The sequence below is a fragment of the Triticum urartu genome, chromosome 3A (assembly GCF_056163025.1).
Source record: "Triticum urartu cultivar PI428250 chromosome 3A, HENAU_Tu73, whole genome shotgun sequence".
NCBI classification, from domain to species: Eukaryota; Viridiplantae; Streptophyta; class Magnoliopsida; order Poales; family Poaceae; genus Triticum; species Triticum urartu.
The window spans coordinates 742,753,311-742,775,313 of NC_141875.1; the positions used below are offsets into that span (position 1 = coordinate 742,753,311).

General features: G+C 45.1%; 1 protein-coding gene and 4 non-coding genes across 6 annotated transcripts; 3 read left to right on the forward strand and 2 right to left on the reverse strand.

Moving 5' to 3' along the window:
- The first annotated feature begins 582 nt into the window (after positions 1-582).
- Positions 583-5,329, forward strand: LOC125546391 (hexose transporter). 2 transcript variants are annotated; one of them, XR_007300629.2, is made up of 4 exons: positions 583-745; positions 851-1,011; positions 4,670-4,800; positions 5,002-5,329. XR_007300629.2 is itself a non-coding variant. In XM_048710648.2 (2 exons), exons 1-2 carry the CDS (start codon positions 659-661, stop codon positions 1,001-1,003), a joined length of 240 nt encoding a protein of 79 aa, XP_048566605.1. In that variant the 5' UTR covers positions 583-658; the 3' UTR covers positions 1,004-1,217. The 2 variants fall into 2 exon arrangements, 1 of the variants encoding a protein (XP_048566605.1); XM_048710648.2 differs by lacking the exons at positions 4,670-4,800; positions 5,002-5,329 and having other exon boundaries at positions 851-1,217.
- An 846-nt stretch (positions 5,330-6,175) lies between these two features.
- On the forward strand, positions 6,176-6,249 carry TRNAV-AAC (transfer RNA valine (anticodon AAC)). Its single transcript has one exon. It is a non-coding gene; the product is annotated as a tRNA-Val (tRNA).
- Positions 6,250-6,537: 288 nt separating this feature from the next.
- TRNAI-AAU (transfer RNA isoleucine (anticodon AAU)) lies at positions 6,538-6,611 on the reverse strand. The gene has a single exon. It is a non-coding gene; the product is annotated as a tRNA-Ile (tRNA).
- Positions 6,612-13,685: 7,074 nt separating this feature from the next.
- TRNAV-AAC (transfer RNA valine (anticodon AAC)) lies at positions 13,686-13,759 on the forward strand. The gene has a single exon. It is a non-coding gene; the product is annotated as a tRNA-Val (tRNA).
- A 70-nt stretch (positions 13,760-13,829) lies between these two features.
- TRNAI-AAU (transfer RNA isoleucine (anticodon AAU)) lies at positions 13,830-13,903 on the reverse strand. Its single transcript has one exon. It is a non-coding gene; the product is annotated as a tRNA-Ile (tRNA).
- Between the last annotated feature and the right edge of the window lie 8,100 nt (positions 13,904-22,003).

Consider the following 22,003-nt stretch of genomic DNA (forward strand, 5'->3'; position numbering starts at 1 on the left):
AGAATTTAAAAAATATTCGTGACATTGAAAAAATATATTCTTAAATTTGAAAGTTTTTCATGAATTTAAAAAATGTTTGTGCATTTGGAAAATATATGTGATTCCAAAGAATGTTCCCGAATTAAAAAAATATGTTCGTGGGTTTCAAAGAAATATTTGTGAATTCAAAAAAATGCTTGTTATTTTGAAAAATATTGATGATTTCAGAAAATGTTTGTGGATTCGAAAAATGTTCATGGTTTGAAAATTGCTGATGAATTCAAAAAAATACTTAATTCAAAGAAATGTTCATGACTTCAAAAAGTGTTTGCAAATTTGCAAGAAATGTTCCTGATTCCAAATTTTGAATTGGATGAAGAATTTATAAATTAGATAATTTTATTAATTCGATGAAAACTGATGAATCTGGTGATCTTTTTTTAACAAATAATGAATTCCATGATTTTTTCGATTCGATAAAAAAACTGCACAAAATTTAAAATAAAATGTGAAAAAAGAGAGGAAAAAAAACGAAACCGGAAGTGGATCTACGCTACTTGGGCCGGCCGAATACTAAAGGTCCCTCAATGTTACCAAAAAAAAGGTCCCCTCACAAAAAAAAACTGAAGGTAGGTTTTCTCAAAAAAAAAAAGTAACAGAAGGTGGGAGGTCGGCGACGATGGCGGCGGTGGATCTGTCGAAGCTGGTGAAGGAGAAGCGCTTCTGGGCCGCCTCCTTCCTCATCGCATGGGCGGCGGCGCTCCAGGTTCCGTCACCTCATCTCCTTCCTTGCTCCCCTCCCCTCTGCTCCAGAAATCAATCAAGACGGGATCTTTAACCGCGGCGGGACGGGAAATGGCGCTGTTTGCAGGGGCACATGATTTGGTTGAAGCGGCAGGACGCCTTCAAGGACAAATTCGGCGACCCCGAAGCCCCCAACAAGGTCACCGAGCAGCCGGCCGACGACAGCACCAGACTCGCCGGCGAGCAGGGGGAGCTCACCGCCGACGCCGAGATCAGATAGGTAGCTAGGTAGATGGACGAGAATCAGATCCCCCTTTTATCCTGTCCTGTTTTTCTAGACCTGAAGATCACCAAGGCATCTATCTCTCTGTGTAATTAGGCAGTGCAAGTTTGCTCACATAAATAATGTTTGGTTGTTAGGGTACCTGCTAACGCGGTGTTCATCGCGGCGAATTAGGCCATTTCTTAATCTTATGAGCATCAAATTATCATCATCCCAAAGCTGCTCTGCTTTAGCTTCCTCTCCCGCCTCATTGAATGTTGGTTTGCAGTTTCTGTTTGGTTTTCATGTCTGAACTACCAAAACAGATGCTTGACGTGTACAATTCCATAAGAAACCTGGGAGTGTTTGTTTTGCTAGTTACGAGTAGCTATCTGTGACCAGATTAACCATCCCAAAGCTTTGCTTGGGCTTACTTCACCTTAGGCAGCAGCTTCTCAGTCCTGCCTCACTCACTCACTCGCTACTACTACTGTAGTTGTTTGCAGTGCAAGCTTTGCTCACATAAATAATTACTCTGGAGGTTTGTCTCCCTGGACTCTGGAGGTAGCAGATGGCTGGTGTTCATAACGGTTAATTAGGGCGTCTCTTAATCTTGTGAGCATTGAATTACATCTTCCCAAAGCCGCTCTGCTTGCCTTACTACATGAAAGTTGCTCTGCTTGGCCTCACTCTCAGGCCCAGCCCTGCCTGACTAACTGAATGATGGATTGCAGTTTCCGTTTGCTTTTCTTCTTATCTGAACTGACAAAATCAAATAATTTCATCTTCTCTTTACAGTTTTGTGAGAAATCTGGGAGTGTTTGTTTAAGTCACGGCCAGATTAACCGTCCCAAAGCTTTGACTGAACTGCAATTCCCGATTGGCTTTTCTTATGACTGAACTGCAGTTTCCGACTGGCTTTTCTTGTCTCAGATACCAAAAACAGACAAGCCATTATAAATCTGGGAGTGTTTTCTAGTGACAAGTCAGAACCAGCTATGAGTAAGAACCCGTTATCTCAGACCCCCCTTTTAGTTTGCCCTGTTTTCCTAGACCTTTCAATCGCCAGTGCAAGCTTGCTTACATAGATAATGTTTGTTTGGTTAGACTGCCGCTGTTCATCACGGCTAATTAGGGCTTTGCCTATCCTGTGAACATTGAATTATCATCATCCCAAAGCCGCTTTTCTTGGGCTTAGTACATCTCACCCAGCAGCAGCTTCTCAGTCCTGTCCCACTCAATGAATGGATTGCAATTTCTGTTTGGTCACGAGATCAGTCGTTAGCTGCCCTGAGGTACTGTTAGTGTGTTACCACACCTGAAATCACATCTCAGCTAGCAGATTCCTTCACAGTCCTGCCTACATCACCGAGGTGCAATTTCTGAGTAGTTTCCGTACCCTGACTCTTGGAGTTGCGGATGCCTTCAAGCACAAGCTTGGCGACCCCGACGCCCCCAGAAAGGTCACGAAGCACGGGCAGCCGCCGGCAGGCGAGCAGGGGAACCTCACTGCTGACGCAGAGTTCAAAACTTCAGAAGGGTAGGCAGATGGATGAGAAAGAGATCCCTTTTTCCCTTTTTCTCCTATTTCTCTAGACCGGGCGATCACCAAGGCATCTAGCCCTGTGTAATTAGTACAGGTAGTGCAAGCTTGCTCACATAAATAAGGGAAAATTGCAGTGCAAGCTTCCTCACATAAATAAGGGAAAATTACGGTGCAAGCCTGCTCGTATAAATATGTTTGTTTGTTATGCCTGCAGTTTCTTTTTGCGAGAATGTTTGTTATGCCTGCTGCTAGTAGGGGATTGCCGACGTTCATGGCGGCTAACTAGAGCTTCTCTTAATCTTGCCAGCACTAACTAATCATCATAATCCCAAAGCTGTTTTGCTTTGCTTGGCATGAGTACTACATCACGGTCAGCAGTAGCCTCTCAATCTCAGCCCTGCCTGATCTCACTGAATGATGTGTTGCAGTTCCTGTTTGGTTTTCTTACCTCCCAGAATCCTAGGGCAGGGCAACCACAAAACAGATCATCATCATTTGTTTAGTATAGAGTAGTTTCAGAAGGAATCTGGGTGTTTTCTGGTCATGCGCAACAAGTGTCTGATTTTGTCTATGACCGAATGAATTCGTAGCTATGCAGTCTACGGCCTAGTTTGGTTCTGTTTGGTTTTCTTGTCATCGTGACTACCAAAACAGACAATTGACATTTACGGCTCCTGTTTGGTTTTCCAGACATGATAAATAATCGAAAGCTTTGCTTGGGCTTGCTTAATCTCAGTCAGTATCTCAGTAGCTTTTCAGTCCTGAACCCGCTCGCTCTCTGAATGGATTGCAACTTCTGATTGTGTTAGGTCCCCGCTGCGGTTATGCATTTCAGGCCATCTGAAATGAATGAATGAGTTCGAAAGAAGGGTAAGAAAGACAAGCTATCCATACAGGCCATGTAGTCGTATCAGATTATATGATTTCTTAGCTCCTGGTTGCAATGCAACTCCAGGTGTTTGACTTGTGCTCTGATTGCGCCATTTCTGTTGTCTGTCCTTTTCTTTTGCTGTAGAATTCAGCGCTTACAGATGCACCTAGAGCACCAGCAGCATCGATCATTGCCTTGTGGCTCCAGTAGCCTTAATTTGTCAACGCCGTCTGGTTCATCAGTCACTGCCCCTTATGCCCATCGATCATTACCTATTGCAGTTGGCCCATCTTTGATATTCACCACTGCCCGACGCTACGTTTTTCCTGAAGATTGTTTGGCCATGGCGCGGTTGTAGCAGCGGCAGATCCAAACTGGTGGCCGTCGTGAACAGATCCCTGGAACCTGATTAGCACCTTCCCGCGTGGGGCTTTCTTGGGGTGTTTGCCTGATCGTGAGCTAGGTCCTTGCTGCGTTTCAGATCATCTGGAATGAATGAAGGAGTGAATTCGCAAAGAAAGACAAGGTCTCTGATCGTTATCAGATCACACACCTTCTCAGCTCCTGCTGGAGACTTGATCGTCATCTCACAACTGTCAACGTCTTCAGGTTCACCCGTGCTCCTTTGCCCGTCAATAAACTAAAAGGTTTTCAAGAGGAAGAAAAGAATGTCTGCATATTTTTCGACGGACTTTGGTTCCAGGTCTGGTGACTGGTGTTTCTTCTTCAACTGAGGTATTTATGGATGGAGTTGGCAATTAGATTAAATTGATAAGATTGAGAAGGACCTTCGGAGCCGAGTGTGTGTGTTTGAATTATGCCTCGGCAAGTTGCTGAGTCATGCACCACTAACATGGGACATGGATCAAACTGGCTATTTATAGCTTTATTCTTTCTTTCCAGCGCACATGGTATGTGTGTAGAACCCAACTTGCAACCCTTGTGCATGCGCCTACACTTTAATTTATGATAGAAATGAGCGCGTGTTCGTTTGTCGCGAGGTGAGGGATGGTGATGAATGATGATGCAATATATATATTAATTCCTTGTCGCCGTGTTTGCAACCCTTCTGCATAGCTTTGGTCTTATATGACTTTGCTATTTGTCGCCTTGTTTTTGTGTTAGGCTGTGTGCATCCTAACTATGCAGAAGTCGGGTGTGTGCTCTTTAAGTTTATATCTTTTTGATGCTCCTTTTTGAGCTAATAAAATCCACCCTTTTGTCGAAAAATATAATTCCTTGCTTGCTGTTGTTGGTTGAGTTGCAGGCTGCACCTAGGGAGGGGAAGAGAATGAGATAGATGCCAAGTCAAGATACACATGTCTTGTGTGTGCACTTACTGATGTGGCATATGCGCGCGGACCATTCGGTTCGGTTCGATTCAACTGGTACATGTATGTAAGTGGCATATTTCTTGTGCTTATAAACAATCTGATTCGGTGGGTTCGTCTTAATATATGACTAGTTGTGAGCACTAAGCTAAGCATCTCTTCTATTTTCTTCTTTTTTTAACTAGTTGTGTTTACCGGCAGGGCAAGCAAAGCCGATCAAAGGCCGTTAATTGGGCTAAATTTACTTCTTTTTTTTTTGCTGGAGCAGCTGTCGGTGACGTTCTTGGATGGAGAGATGGAGAAATGGAAGAGAGGGATGGATATTCTGACGGACAGCATATCCATGCCGTCGTCGATCAGTCACCACTCACCAGATGGTTAACTATAGTTAGCTACTGCATACCTATAGCTAGACTAGATAGGCACGCCAAAGTCTCAGGCTGGTCATAGTGAGGAGTAACTTAGACTAGTGTCATATGCATGACATTAGTCTAAGTTACTATTTTCATAGTGCAAAGTAACATAGTACTAGTGCCATATGTGGCCTCATTTAATAGCTTGTAGACTCATGTTGTCTTGGAAATCGCTATGTTACAGTAACATATTATGTTACTACTTCTCATTAACTACTTGCCACATAAGCAAAAAATTCTCGAGGTGCGCTATGTTACTACCTAAGCTACTCCTACTATGACTAGCCTCACAAGGAGCACGCGCGGCATACTGCATTTTCGACGATCGACAACGATATCCCCTGCTTGCATGCAGTGGCGGAGCTACAATTAAAAACCTGGGCGGGCCAAATTGAAGAGAAGTTCGGCTGTTTTAATTCCATGCCTTATTTGCTTGCATATCCTAGTGTATCTCCATTAAACATGGGCGGGCCATAGCACAGTTTTGCCTGGCTGTAGCTCCGCCAGTGCCTACATGCACCAACGTCGCTGCGGTGTTTTGCACAACGAAGCACCGCTGCTCAAAGAGAGGTCGTCTCGAAGCTCGTCGTGGGTTTTCAATTCCAGTGAGGATTTCGCCGACCGGATTTTAGTCACGTTAGTACGAGTTGAAATGTTTTTTTTTTGCGAGTGAGTACGAGTTGAAATGTTGAGCTTTGTGTCTAAATATTCAAGTAGCTTCAGTAACACACAACATTGCAAATTATCATTTTGGTTTTTATTTATTTAGTTGAATTTGCATTGAATGTACAAGTCGTTTGGCTGGACCGAAATCTTGTCTTTTGTTTTTTCTGCCATCTATATCTAAAAGAGAAAAGAGAAACGAAAGTTTTGTCATGTGCGTGCAATGCAAGCATAGTTCGAGATATTTTGCTCCATCAATCCCGGCCGCTTGTTGTGCGGACAGAGCAGACACGCTCACATGCAGGGAGGGTTCTCTCAAAGAGGATCATATAAAAGAAACAAACTACTGAAGCAAATTCATCCAAAGGTTTCGTGGTGTAGTTGGTTATCACGTCAGTCTAACACACTGAAGGTCTCCGGTTCGAACCCGGGCGAAGCCACTCCTAATTGCTTCTTTTTTTTCTCGCACCATTGAAATAAAATTAAAAAAATTGGCCCATGCAGGTCTCGAACCTGTGAGCTAATAGCTTTTCTGTACACTTTTTCTTACTACATATTTGGGATGATGGAATAAAACTCTTTGTATCTTATCATCCAGCCTCTTTTGGTCCTCATATATGCTGATCTTACTGCTGCGTGTACTGCATTTCGAATGCAGGTGGTTTCAATTCATCTTGTTTTTCGCAAGCCGACCGGGTGGGATGGAAAACAAATAAAAGAAAAAAGAATGGCCCATACAGGTCTCGAACCTGTGACCTTCGCGTTATTAGCACGACGCTCTAACCAGCTGAGCTAATAGGCCTTTGGGGCTTCTGCATACATATTAAGGAATATGGAATAAAACTTGTATATCATCGTCCCTAACAACGTGAAGAAATCAGTAAGAAGATCACGGGAGCCTCTTTTGGTCCTTATATATGCTGATCTTATGATTCCTCGTACTGCTGGGTTGATCGTATGGAGTGCTGGGTGGATTGATCGTATGATTCCTTTCTTATCATGTGCCTTGATGTTATGAGAAGTTAGCCAAGATGCGCCACCCGGTCTCCTTATCTGGAACCATTTCCACCAGTTGCTTTCCCAACCTTGCTCCTCTCTTCATCACCTCATGCTTGGATTCCTCGCCAAGAAGCTCTATCGCGCTACCATATTACACCGAAACGCTGCCACCGACGAGAGCAAGCTTGATATATTTGCTCACGGTCGTCTACAATGTCCTACACCATGCCTCATGATGTGACAGTAGTTCAGGAGTAGATTTCAAAAGGTAGACGCAATATTGTGGCAGATGCACCGCGGTCTTTTTTTTTTGAACGAAGGCTCGCGAAGAGCCCGGCTTTGAATTAACAAAGCCATCAACCGGCCAGGAATTACAAACAAACACCAAACCACATCGGCCCAACGATACAAGGGAGCACTCTAGGAAGGTTACAACTCAACGCAGCGCACAAGCACGAAAGGAAAATACAATCGAGCCCATTGCTTGTACTAGCCGAAGACAGCAGCAAAACTGATAACGAAGGTAGCGACAGGCAGAGCAGGATGAAGACCTGCTAGAACAGAGTGTGGGCATGAACTGGGCTGACTCTCAGGATGAAGAAAACCAGGTGTCTTCCTCCTCTCGCGCCGCAGAGGGACCCTTCCCTCTCGCCTTGGATCGAAAGGCATCGAACCAGCGGACCTGAGAAGCGCTCACCCTAGAGCAGAATCGATGGCAACCTCGGGGCCAGGAGAAACCGTAGAGCACAACACCATGGACAATGAGCACACAACATCCACTATACCGCCGCAACCAAGGACACCAATAGACTGCCGGAAAGCCATCGGGAGCAGCCGCTGAAGAAAGGCAGCAAGGACATCATGGAAGACCGCAGAACGTCGAGGAGCAAGACCCGTCGGCCGTTGAAGAAGAGCACCGGGAGCCCACAGCCGGGGCCGTGTTACTAATGCTGGGAAGGGGAACCCCATCCCCTACCGCCGGATCGAAGGCGCCGTACCGCCAGCCTTGAGCCAAACATGCCACAACCAGTGGGCACCACCCTTGAGGGGAACGGGGACAATGCCGGCCATGCAAATCCCGACGAAACCGCCGCCGCCAGACAACCAGAGCCGCCCAAAGCTCGGACCTTTGACACACCTCACCTGAACACGAGCCCTCCCCAGGAGGCACCTCCAAGGAGGAGCACGACATGAAACGCGCCGTTGCTGCCCAATCCTAGCCAGATTTGGGCTTTCACCCGGGAGGGGGAACGAGGGTGGAAAGGGGAGGACCTCGGCGGCACCTCTAGGGAGGAAGAACGGCGCCAAAGGCGTTGCTGCCCCCGGGCCGGACAAGCCAACCAAACGGTTTCTCGTAGTCCCAAGCCTCACCACAAAGCACACATCATCACCAGATCCGGCGCACGAGACACAAGCAACAGGGGACGACAGTATAGAGGGAGTCAAGGAGGAGGGAGCCAGACCTCAGATCCGGCGAGGAGGGGAAAACTCCGCGCCGTAGCCAGCCCCCGCCGGCGGCTCACCACCCGCGTGGTCGAGCAATCCGTCCAGAAGCACCCGCAGCCGGGGCCAGCCGAGAGGACGCCGCTGCCTCGCCAAACAGGGCCGCCGCCCCAGATCCGAAGACCTCCGCCATGGACGAAGCGCCAGAGGCCTCGCCGCCACCTTCCCCGGCGTCCGCGGGCAATTTCTGGGCGAGACCCTCAGGTGGCGGCGAGGGAGAACGGGGAAAAAGGGGGTGGCGGCGCGGGGGGAACCCTAGTCGCCACCCGAGTCGCCCAGGAGGACGACGCGGGGGCAGGTGACTCTATGGATGTACCTCACCGCGGTCTTCTAGTCGGCTGGGCAACTGATAGAAGCTCCATGCCTAGCCTAGAACATGCCAGTGGCGATGTGCCAAACATGGATAACTTGGGACGTGTCTTGGTCTTCACATGCCCAAAAGACATGATTACCTATCTCGTTGTTCTGGTAGGGTGGCTATACCTTTGCTCAAAACCATTTCTAATTTTCACGGTGCCAATAATTGAGGACTTCACCTCTAATGGCACATTGACCCGCTGCATCATCGGTCTCGGGCTAGAGAAGTAGAAGAATGATCACCTGAAAGCACATATTTTGCTTGTGGGCGTGTTATTAGCGAGATTTGGACCATTTGGCCAGTCCAATAACTCTTTATGAAATTGATCTTAAAATTTCATAATAAGATCAAACAAACTCTGCATGCGAGGATATTATTAACAAGAGACATGAGTTACATAGCAACAAAGTACAATTAACTTGAACTAGTTTGAGCACAAGTAGGATATGATCATCCATGCCTTTTGCCTGAATTTGAGCCTGAACTGGTGCTGGCAAGTATAACTGCTACAAACAGAGAATATGTGGGCAAGGAGATAAAGAGTAACTTTCCAAAGTACACCACGTGAGTTTCTAAAGAGAACTACCCTTCCAAATAATTTGGTAACGAACAATCGGTTAAACTAATATCCGAGGGCTCAAAATGGAAACCTGCATATCATTACAGTAAGGAAGAGCTACGTTATATTTGAAGAGAGATCATGATGTTAAGAATTGACAGCAATCACCCGAAGTTTTAAGTTAGGAGGGGTGGATAATAGTAATTAACCACAAATGATGCCTCGTATACAATGACTCCGAGTACCTTGTTTGGATTTCACTTGTCAAGCAATACATTTACGACAAAATTGAGCACCTTGGTGGAGCCAAATATGTCAACGTGGCACTTCTTAAACTAACGTTTAAGCAACTTGAATAATGCAACTGAAAGGCAAAAAAATTAATTCATGGTTGACAAGACAAAATGATGTCGTTGTTGGCTGCCATTCGCCAGACTCTATCAATGGTGACCAAATTTTATTTTTCTACTTGATGATATACCTATGAGATGTTTACTCAACTTTTTTTTTCTTCTCTTCACCTATAGCAATAACTGGTGGAACCAACTCATATTCAGATGCTCGGTGACTTTCTCTGAGTAATTGTCTCATATATCCAGCAATAAGATAAAAAGTTGTGGCCAAGAGTGAAAGACCTTTTGCCAATGACATAGTTTAGTTGGGGCCTAAGGGGGCCTTATCCTCCGCTCTCATAAGAAAATTAATTATATTAACGCCTATATAACATATATTCTGAAATACATATAACTTCAATGTAAATTTTGGAAAACCAAGAACAAGAAAGTAAACAATAAAAATGAAAAAAATTTAACTTTTAGTGAAGACTCAATTGTGGAAATATTTGATTACAAAACAGAATAATAATGTGAATAGTCGAACACAAGATTTGATATTTAGATTATATAAGCGAGTAACTTGATTTAGAGTTTGTCCCACATCAATATTTATGTGTGTGCTGATACATATTTTTTATAAGGTATAATTCTAACAATACGACTACATCTACGTAAGCCCTTGCGAAGGACTACGTAACCTGCCTATTAATTCTATCACCCCCCCCCCCCCCAATTTTCACTAGGGTGGGCCCCTCCTTCCCCCTTCCCTCCAATCAACTTTTGACAATTGTGTTAGTCTATGTAAACGTACGTAACATCCCGTTTGGATCTAGCATTGCTCTAATTCTAATGAGCACATATATATTAAGATCAACATTCTGACAAAATTTCATCTATTATCAAAAGTCAGTGACCTTTTCTGTTATAAAAACTTAGTGCGTTCGTATATGTACAATTTTGGCCATTCAGACGAGTTAAAACAAATATAATTTATATTAAATTTTTATACATTATTTGGTCAACTCACGATCATATGTTATATATTAAATATGGTAATTTAGACATATTTCAAAATAAAAAAAATCTTTTTGCAATATAATTCAACTTAAAATGATATTTAAACCCAATATTCTTAAATGTCCGAGGAAAAGGTAAGTCAAAATTATATATCTTTTTGGATTAACTTGTGACACTGGTATGAATATAGTGTGTATGTCCACCATGTTTATCATTTAACAATTTTGTATACATCTACAAAGTGTATGGTACAAAAAATATCTTCGATAATGGTATCTAGATTATAATAAGATATATATAAACAAAAACATCTAGAGTACATAAGAGATTTACGATGTGGTTTTCATTGAATCATCTAGATGGTGTCTTAACCTTTTTTTAGTAGTCACATGGTTCTTATATATTATGGTAGGTTCCAGATGCCATCCGTGTGGCAGGTTCACATCCGGATACTGTAGGGGCCGGTAGCACTTCAAGTGCCACCGCGCCTGGTGGACTTGTATGTACAGCCGCTCTCGCTCCCGAGGTGGCGTGCCGCGTTTAGCCAGCGGCGGCGGAGGAGGGAGCCCGTGGGAAGAGCTCGGGCCGGCGCTGAACCTCCCCTTCCCCTTCCTGTTGAAGAAGCCCATGGCTTGCTAGGGTTTCGGGATGGCTGGCTAGGGTTTTCTGGCCGCCGGCGAGGGAGCAAAGGTTGCCATATGTGGACGGGAAGTGGATGAGGCCGGCCCCGCCGCACACTTCCATTAAAAAGGATGGGCACGCGGCCCTTCCACACACCGCCAAGCGGGCCCTCGGTAGGTAGCCGCATTAATTACAACCACGTGCGGTGGTTGGCCGGCCGACATGTGGGGCCACGACAAACACCGAGGGGACGCACGACGCGGAGACAAAGCAGATGCATTTTGGATTTGGGTTCTCATGTTGGGTCGACGTTTTTGTCTGTCGCGACCCAAACGGATATGGGCGGATGAAATGGATCCTCTGGTTAGAGTTGCTCTTACACTAGTAGAAAACATGGCTTTGGTTGAGGCCAGGATAAGGGCATTAATCCCGGTTCACTTACGAACCGAGACCAAAGGGTGCATCAGTCCCGGTTTGTGAGGCCAGGGCGCCGGCCGGGCCTCGGGGGCCGTTGGTCCCGGTTCATCTGACCCCTTTGGTCCCGGTTCCAGACACGAACCGGAACCAATTGGCCTCGCTCCTGGCCCAGCACAATGAATAATCACAAATCTTGGATTAATAATGAACGAGTTTAAGTGAGGATAGTCTCCATGCAATAAAAAACAGGTGGAATATCGTGGCCTAAAAGATTAGCAGGAAGATGATTCATCATACAAGTAACATCGAGGGGTAGTTTTCAGCAATAAGCATTACACACTAGAAAAGTAATAGAAATTTTGAGAAACTTGCAAAAGGCTTCTAGAAGATTTTGGTGTGTTAGACACGAGAAATATGTTTGAGAACAGGGCTCTAGAGGACATCAAGAACAACCATGAGATATTTTTAGAAAACCTCTAGGTCTATAGAGTATTCTAAAGTTGTATATTCTAGGTCTTGAATGTAGAATATTCATGGAACGGAAGTACCATGACATGATTAATTTAGAGAATTCCTTAGCAAGTTTGTTATGTACAGAAGAGATTGTAGTAGGGTGTTTCATATCTTGGTTCTAGAATATTCATGAACTGGAAATATCTCGACATCATTTTTTAGATAACTCTACAATAAATATGTTATGTATTGAATGACCTGGATGGTTGCCACTTTTCATCAATTCGGTTACAACTCCTCCCACTTGTGTAATCTTACTATAACTATCAAATAATTTATATGTTGATGATTAGTAGGTTCTGAAATAAGAATAAAAGTGTTTTATTTATCAGTCGCATAAGAATTTCTTAGTCTGTCATCAACGTTGAGAATATTGATCCAATGTTATGATTCATGCAAGATTTTACATTTTATTGCACTTTATGAATAAGTAATATATATTTTTCCCTAGATGAACAAATTGTTACAACATAGTGAACATTTATCATATCAATTTTTTGTAGATAATTTTTTTTCTAGTTTCTAGATTTTATTTTATCCAAATGAACAAAGTATCACAATATGATGTGCCTATTTTTTATTTGTTTCAAACTTTTTGTAAAATCGACAGATAAAATCAGTGATTGGCCATTTTCAAACCGGGCTTATTTCTTTCCCAATTGATTCACTTTCTTGTTGAGCTTCTCACCGCCTGCTTCATTATTTATCACCATTAGCCCTTTATTTCTCATCTCTTTAGAATAGGTACAAGACGAAGAGACATGAAGAAGCTCGCACTACGGCGACTACTGGCCATAGCCCCGTCAAGGGTGTAGACGTCGACGCCGGGGACGACAGCAGCTGGCTGGTGGAGACGGTGGCAAGAGGAGCCGGGGTGGTGGCCTGCAGGCCACGACCGCAATTGGGATGAGCACCGGCCATAAGCCCACTAATGGCCGGGTCTGACCTGCGCCGAGCAAGGGCATCCGCCGCTAGAGCGACGGCGGTGGGCGATGCAGTCGACGTCTGAAGCGGCGCAAGTGGAGCGATTGGGACGAGCTGCAGACTGGATTGGGAGGCTGCTGCCACTTGCCAGAGCATTGGGAGCTCCCTGCACAACATCGGGCATCACCACATCGCCCGGACCAGACGGGTCGCCGGGCAAGGCCGACTCTGCCGGACGGATTGAGTGCCGCCAAAGTATCACGAGGAGCACGCGCGCGCCAACGGCATGTACTGCATTTTTGGTGTGTGCGTGCGCCTGTGGTGTGTACTTGGTTGAACGTTTAAGTAAAACACAACATTTCGAACTATTATCATTATTTGTTTTTCAAATACTTGGTTGAATTTGCATCGAGTGTTTAGTTTAGGTCCTTTGGCTGAATCGTAATCTTGTGCTTGTGTTTTGTATCTTTCTGAAAGACAAACAAAAAGTTAGCCATGTGCATGCAATGCAAGCATAGTTGGAGATATTTTGCTCCATCGATCCTCGTCGCTTGTTGTGCGGATAGAGCAGGCTCTCTCAAGGGAGATAATATACAAGTTGGAAAGTACTGAAAACAAATCCGTCGGCAAGGTTTCGTGGTGTAGTTGGTTATCACGTCAGTCTAACACACTGAAGGTCTCCGGTTCGACCCCGGGCGAAGCCATCTAATTATGTTTTCTTTTTGCTCGCATTTTCCATTGAGTAAAAAAAAGAAGAAAGAAAAAAAAGATTAATGGCCCATACAGGTCTCGAACCTGTGACCTTCGCGTTATTAGCACGACGCTCTAACCAGCTGAGCTAATAGGCCTCTTGCGCGATTGTATAATTTTTTGGTCTACATATTTAAGAATTCAGAATAAAACTTGTATGTAATCATCCCTTAACGACGTGAATAAAACAATAATAAGAGCCTTCCGGACTCTCTCCGCTCTCCAACTCCACGCCAGAGCGGAGCAGCATCCAGTTCTAATTTGGGAAGTGGCTGAAACGGCGCTCCGCCCTGTAGCGATTTGCCGAACAGGGCCTAAGATCACGGAAGCCTCCTTTGGTCCTTATTGTGCTGACCTTACTTATGATTCCTCATACTGCTAGATCGTATTCGTATGGCGTGCCGGGTGTATTGCATTTTCGAATACATGTGCTTTTCAGTTCATCTTGTTTTCCGCGAGTCGATCGGGTCTGGTGGAAAGCAAACAATGGTTCAGCGTGCACCGATGGATGGATCCATGTGATGTGATCGGTGTCGTCGAAAAGAAGACCGAGCTGTGCAGGGAGAAAAGAACCAGCACGTAGCTAGCGTGTCGGTGCTGCAACACGCGCACGCACGCACACACACGATGAAAGCACCTGCTTCGTACTCGTACGTAGTAGATTGGCATAATTGGATCCGTCCGTAGTGGTGGTGGTTGGTGTTGGTTAGATCACGCGTTACTATGTTTTTACCATTGCATTGCGTGCATCATTCAGTTCAGATTAAGTCATTAAGGAAGGCCACCGACAGTGCATTACTCTTAGGCGGAATTATTGGGGGTTCCAGCAGTTCATGAGATGGGACTCTATAGTTTTGGACAAAAAAGGGACCGAGTCCCAGGAGGAGCCGTGTTCTCCTCGTCTCTGTGTTCGGAGATCTGCACGCGGATTAGTAGCAGCGGCAGCAGCCGGCAAGGGAGACAAAGGCACGAGGCAGTCAGATAAAATCAGCAGATGAAATGAAATCCATTGATAATGATCCGCATCCATCGGGAAGGCTAGGACAGAGGCAAAGCAATTACTAGCATTGGAAGCTGTGCCTGGGAGCTACACGTGAGTACAAGAAGGATTTTGGGTAGGAATTTGCTACTGGTGCATCTTGTGTACTTGAGCACGTGTTGGAAGCTCGGATATTTTTTCATATTGTCATCCGTATAAAGAACCATGGTGCCAACGGGTACCAGGTTTGAGGTGAAGAAGTTCATGAAACTGAAAACCTTGGGTTATGGCAGACAAGAGTGAAAGATTTGTTGGCACAATGGGGATGCTTGAAGGACTTGTAGGAAGTCATGTCAGTTAAGATGGAATTATCATGTGATGGATGGAAATTTGCGGAAGACGATTTGGGAGCCTCGAGCGTGTCATACAGTCGAACGAGTTTCGACTGGGTCGAACTAGGCAGTCTGACGGATCGACGCAAGTCTGTTGGTACAGAAGACAGTGGTGGGATTGGCGACGATGACATAGGAGCGTGATGCTGATGGTGACCGACTTCTGGGGCGTGGAAACATGTGGCGCAGGCCCCGAGGGCTTGTGTGACTTCGACAAGACTATGACGCGGGATTGATTCAAGGTGGTGTATACATGGAGCTTGAAGTCGACGAGGCGCAGGGGTGGACTGATCATCTACCATGGAGTCATGTTGAAGGTGGAGCTGGATAGAGGGGCTACGGCGTAAGTGCACAGAGAATCGAAGCCTATTCAGCGGGAAAAGCGAGTGACATGCAGTTCGGACTGGAGCCCAGTGGTCTGATGGAAGTGTGAAACTCGTCATCGGTCAGTGATGATCGGTGGTACTCTGCAGTGGAGGTTGAGTGGTGTGGGTTCACGACCCTTGAGACTCGACCGGGACAGCGGAGGCTCGACGCGGTAATAGCGGCGAGGCGTGCGGTATGCATGGGGCATGGAGACGGGCCAGGGCTCTGGCCGGCGGTCATACATGTGATGAGACAACTGCGAATTTGACTCGGGATGACTACAAGCAACGGTGAAATTCCTTCAAGTTTCAGACAGGCGGTCGAGAAAAGAGCGGTGCTGTTGAGTTCAGGTAATTCTTATGTGTGACATCCAATATGCGAGTTGTTCACTTTCACGTAGGTCAGTGATCAGTGTGTGATGGCGTTGGACGCATACTCTGGAAGTTGGGAGCACAAACTAGAGTAACAAGGAACTTAATTTTGCTCGAGTGTTGACTGTGGTCAAGAAAAGGAAGGACTACAAGTTGCAGGTGGAATCATATGGAGTCTTTGGAGTAGCAGCGGTTCTCATGGGATAAGCTCAAGTCCAATGTACATGGAAGTTTGACGCATGGACAAATCCAGGGTGATGGAGTATATTCGCCAAGGTGGAGTTTGTTGAAATTGTGTCGAATATAGTGTACAAGGTAGGTTACAGTTGGGCTTGTAGGAGTATTGTGTTTAGATAGGATATGGAGTCGTGTCCTAATAGGACACTTGTATCATAGGCCTCTCATATATAGATGGGGTAGACACACGATGTAACCTATGCCAACATAATAGCACCGGAACGCAGGGGAAGCCGGCGACATGTGGCGGTGTCCAGGGCGACCGGGTGCGGTATTGTAGCGGTGTCACGGAAAGGAGCGCCCGTAGTCAAGCCCCGGGGATGTAGCCATATCGGTGAACCTCGTTAACAAATCTCGGTGTCGTACTCGTGTGATTGCTTGGTCCTCGGATGATCGACGGTATGCCTCAGATTTACTCTAACAGTGTTAAATAATTATCCTTTACCCTAGTATCCATAGATAACATTTTTGTATAGCAAAAGTGATAGCTAGATCATAAAATTGGCTGATCTGTCTGTCTGATTTGAAAGTACAATCTGTACTCATAGCAAGACTTTTATCGCTCGGTATGTGGGAGATGCTTAGATTCTTGGGTGTTCATTGTATATCTTATTACGATGGGACGTACTTCCCATTGTGTTATCCTGCTAATGAATGTATCCAATTTATAATGTACTGGCTAATACCATGAACTAAGTAGGTGTTACAGAATTTTGTCTTTTCTTTAATGATGTGTTCACTACTAGGGAAAACTCTATAGATAGATAAGTAACAGTGGGCAGTAGCGCGGGCTGAAGCCCAGTGCTGCAAATGGACATGAGCAGCAGTACGGACCCACCACATCCGCGCTACTACTAAGTGGTCTTCACCCTGCCCTAGTGTAGTGTCAAAAATGCTTTTATATTACGGGACGGAGGGGGTAATTAATTAACTGATGATGGCAGGAGCGCAGCTCGCGCATCTTTAACAACCGCCACTGCCCCGACGCTGTGGTTTTCGCGAAGATTGTTGACGAGGCTAGGCTACGGTGCAGTGATGGCAGTGGCGGATCCATGCTGATGGCCTTGTGAACAGACCACTTGATCCTCTGATTAGCACCCCCTAGGTGTTGTTATCTTTCATTGTTGTCTACTTTGTCCTGCTCTTGTACCGAATTATGACCTTTTTTATCTTCAACTGAGTCATTCATGGATGAAGTAGAGCGTGTGTTTTTGTTGGAATGATGCCTCGCCAAGTTGCTGAGTCACGCACCACTAACGTCGGACGTGGATCAAACTGGCTATTAAAGTTTTATTCTTTCTTGCCAACACACATGATATGTATGTGCAGACGGAACATGTAACCTTTCTGCACATGCCTACACTTTAATTTATGATAGAAATGAGCGCGTGTTTGTTTGTCGCGAGGTCAGAGATGGTGACGAATTTTGATGCAGTATATATAATTCCTTGCTTGGTGTTGTTGGTTGAGTTGCATGCTGCACCCTGGGGAGGGGGGGAAGAGGTAGATGCTAAGTCATCAAGATACATATGTCATGTGCGTGCAATTACTGATGTGGCATATGCGCAGGAATCATTCGGTTCGGTTCGATTCAACTGATACATGTATATAAGTGGCATATTTCTTGTGCTTATAAACAATCTGATTCGGTGCGTGCGTCTTAGTATATGACTAGTTGTGAGCACTAAGCTAAGCATCTATTCTATTTTCCCGCTGAATCGATAAAAGTAAAGAAAGGTGGAGGCTACCATTACCATTTGCAGGAGGAATATCGGACCAAAGATAGATAGATAGATGGAGCGTACGTGTCGGTGTCGTCGTGGTCGTGGTCGTGGCTTAGGCGCGTGAGTTGAGTCTGTATATAGCAAATGGTGTGTGTGCGTCTGCGTGTGCCGCCAGCTATATATCAGTTGCAGTTTAGTATATATATATATATATATGTATGTATGTATGTATGTATGTATGTATGTATGTGGACGGACTAATTTGTCTGATTTTACAAGTCCTAGCAGTGCTAGTGCGTGTTTATCGGCAGGGCAAGCAAGCCGATTAAAAGCCGTTACTTGGGCTAAATTTGCCCCTTTTTTTTGCTTGCCCGTAAACAGCTACTCCCTCCATTCATTTTTCTAAGTCATTTCAAACAACTTAAAATGGACTGTTTGTACATTGTCTGAAATGTTTTCGAAGTCTTATAAAATGAACAAAAGGAGTAGCTCTTTTTTTTTGGTTATTTTGAGAATACCCGTAACAGCTACAGCATAGCTAGATAGGTAGGCGATGGCTCGATTTCATCTCCCGGCCGGCCGATCCAGCGGAACCGCAGACCACCCAACGTACGGTCCAGTTTGTTGCATGACCATTTTTATATGCCGATCGCAGCAGCAAAGTAATCACCATGCATGCATGTGTTAATTAACTAGTACTCAACTAATACTGCACTCTTTGTTGGTCGCCGGTGCGTATCATGCATCCAGCGATTTTGTATGGTTGACGGCCGCCGGCCGGATTGAGTTGCGCCGGCGAAAGTCTCACGAGGAGCACGCGCGTGCCTGTGGTGTGTCCGTGCCAACGGCTTACTGCATTTTCGATGATCCATAACGATGTCTCCTGCGTGCCTGCACCGACGTAGGGTAGGACGGATGCTGCAGTATTTTGCACCAAGAAACACCGCTGCTCAAAGAGAAATTAATGTAAGATATACTAACCTAAAATGCCTTGCATTTGTTTACAGAGGAGGGAGTATTTTATTTATTTTTTACTTTTTGAAAATGTATTTAGTTGAATTCGCATCGAGTGTTCAGTTTAGGTCGTTTGGCTGGACCGAAATCTTGTGTTTGTGTTTTGCTATCAATCTATCTAGTAGTAAAAGACAAACAAAAGGTTAGCTAGTCATGCGCATGCAAGCATGGTTGCAGATAGTTTGGCCGCTTGTTGCGCCGGCACACCAGACATGCAGGGAGGGCTCTCTCAACGGAGACAGCTGATCCTACGATCCAGCAGTATGAGGATTCCTTGAGTGTCGTTAAGGGATGATAACATGCAAGTTTTACACTGCCGAAAACAAGTCAGCAGCATAGGTTTCGTGGTGTAGTTGGTTATCACGTCAGTCTAACACACTGAAGGTGTCCCGTTCGACGCCATCAAGTTATTTTCTGTTTTTTTTCTCCGTTATAGACATTTGAGCAGGTAGAATAAAACCTGTATATTATTGTCCCATAACGACGTGAAGAAAACAAGTACGTACTATATAAGAAGATCACGGGAGCCTGTTTTGGTCCTTACATATGCTGATCTTATGAGTCCTCATACTACTGGATCGTATGGAGTGGTGGGTGTACTGCTTTTCGAATCGAATACAGGTGGTTTCGATTTATCTTATTTCTCGCGAGTTGACCGGGTCGGGTGGAAAACAAACATTGGTTCAACGTATGTTTTATCATTGCATGCATCATTCAGTTGAGATTAAGGAAGGCCACCGAACGACAGGCAACAGAGACTGCCATGGATTAGGAGCATCAGTGCATTACTCTTAAGCAGAATTATTGGTCCCTAGGGCAGCAGTTTGACATGAGATGAAACTCTTTATTATTATTATTATTATTATTATTATTATTATTATTATTATTATTGAAGAACCTCATAGCGAGGGCAGAGTGTTCATGCAGTTCATGAGATGAGAATCATGGGACTCTAGCTAGCTAACGGTTGAATGGCGTGAACATGCAGAAACAGTCTCCACTAGCGCGGGTGGCTTGTGTATGTGGCCGGCTGGGCAAAAGCAAGCCAAATGAAAGGTTTACTTTGGATGGATTTGCTGAAGCCGTCGGTGGCGTGCGTGCGCCTAAGCAGAGATGGTTTCAGATGTACCATCATCGTCACCAGTAGCTCATTTAAGCAGTTGGTTTGCTTGGCCGTAACAGCTAGGTAGATCGATCCACCTCAACCTCATGCAATTGTAATTGCAATTGCAATTGGACGCCACCACAAGCCTTCATATAAAACTATGTCGTACCATGAAATTAATTAATCGCCCGTTGTTGATCGTGCTTTCCATTGCAGAGATTTAGTATCATCAAAGCATATTATGTATCATGAGGAGCGCGTGTCCCCTGCCTGCCTGCCTCCACCGACTATGCTAAAATGGTTGTACTAGTATTGATAATTAAAGTGTGCCTAAAGTGCTCGATTTAAGGAGATGTCCATCCCTATAACATACTAACAACTTTTGGCTTAACAAACTTGGAAGCGGCAGGTTGCCTGTCACTTCATGTAGTACATCAATTGCTTAGGATTCGGTTTAATTGATAATTAAAAAGATCATGTAGTACTAGTACGCAGGTTCGAGCTGGAGGCGAGATATTTTGCTGGATATATACCCCGGGCGCTCGTATGTTGTGTCGACACTCGCAGACACAGCTCTCTTAACAACAGAATACAGCTATGTAGGAGCACAGTACGAATCTACCCACAACGAAAAGGGATTTCATTGAATCATATACTATATGTTTTAATAATTTACTTGAGCGGCATATACGAATATATCATCCGATTTGATTGGTACGTCTGCACATAATTATATACGTATAAGTGAGGTGGGAGTGAGCTAGCTGTGGATGCTAAGCTAAGCATCTACTATTCTATTGTATTCCATTCTTGCCTAAGGAAGGAACAAACAAACAGGCAGGGAAAAGAAAGAAAGACAGAAGGCAGCATGCATGCAGGAGGAAGATCCGAATGGGGATCGATGCCACCGGTAGAGTAATATTGGAGCTGGAGCGTGTCGGTGTCGTCCGTTGAGCCAGCAATTCTGTATTACAGTGCTCAACAGAAAACAAGTTTGCAGAAGCAACTAGTAGAGTAGATAGGATGGGGAGGGAGAGACATAGGTAAAAAAAGGTTGCCACAACCGCAAAAAAAAAGGTGGCACAAGATCGAGCACAAACGCGTTAATCCGTCCACACTGGTGGCCTGGTCTGTGTTTACCGGGGGGACAGACAAGCAAGATGAGGGTTAGGTTAATTACTAGACTAGAGTATAAGTAGTTGGACTGAATTATTAGCAGCAAGAGTTGTCGGTGGCGAGCCCAGAGAGTTTCAGATGGATGGAGATTCTGACGAGATATCCGTATCATCATCGTCGTTTATTAATTCGTTTATATTTATAAAAAAGATATACGTGACCTCTGCTCCAGGTTTCGTTAATTAATTATTATTTTTCGAAACGGCCGTCTATTAATTCTGGAAGCCGCGGAAAAGAAAGATCGGCCGGCCACACAGGATGGACGATCGAGACGAGACCCGCCGACGGAGCTGTGCACGCCAGCAGCAAGGAGAAGCGTTGGGTCCAAATCCAATCCAAGCAGCACAAGCGCGTCGTCGTCCTAGCAGTGGTTCGCGTGCATGCCACTATGTATGCCATGCCAGTAAGCACGTACGTACGTATGACCTGCCACACGCACGCAGGGACGAGGAACGAAAGGCTGCAAATGGGTTGTGTTGTGCCATCCAGATTTTTGGAGTCGTTGGCGTTAGCCGGATCACGCGTTTTCATAGGTTGGATTCGAATCGATCGCACGGACCCTGCTGACAGTAGCAGTACAACGCAAGGGAACGGAAGGGAAGGCCACCGACACGCAAAAAATGCAGACGCAGGCGGCAGTGGAACAAATTCATGCATTCGGTGATGGAAAAAAAATACTGTCCACATGCAAAATAGAAGGAAAAAAGAAGGGGGAAAGAGTGTTTGACGGCTTTGCGAAGTGGGAGGATGAGTGGCGTACGAACCACAGTAAAACAAATGTGAGCAATACATACAGAAAACCACGTCAACATACCTACTGCGAACGCAGGTGCA

Coding starts and splice junctions, on each gene's coding strand:
- LOC125546391 (XM_048710648.2), top strand. CDS start 659: ATGGCGGCGGTGGATCTGTCGAAGCTGGTGAAGGAGAAGCGCTTCTGG. Junction 746..850: donor CATGGGCGGCGGCGCTCCAG/GTTCCGTCACCT, acceptor CGCTGTTTGCAG/GGGCACATGATTTGGTTGAA.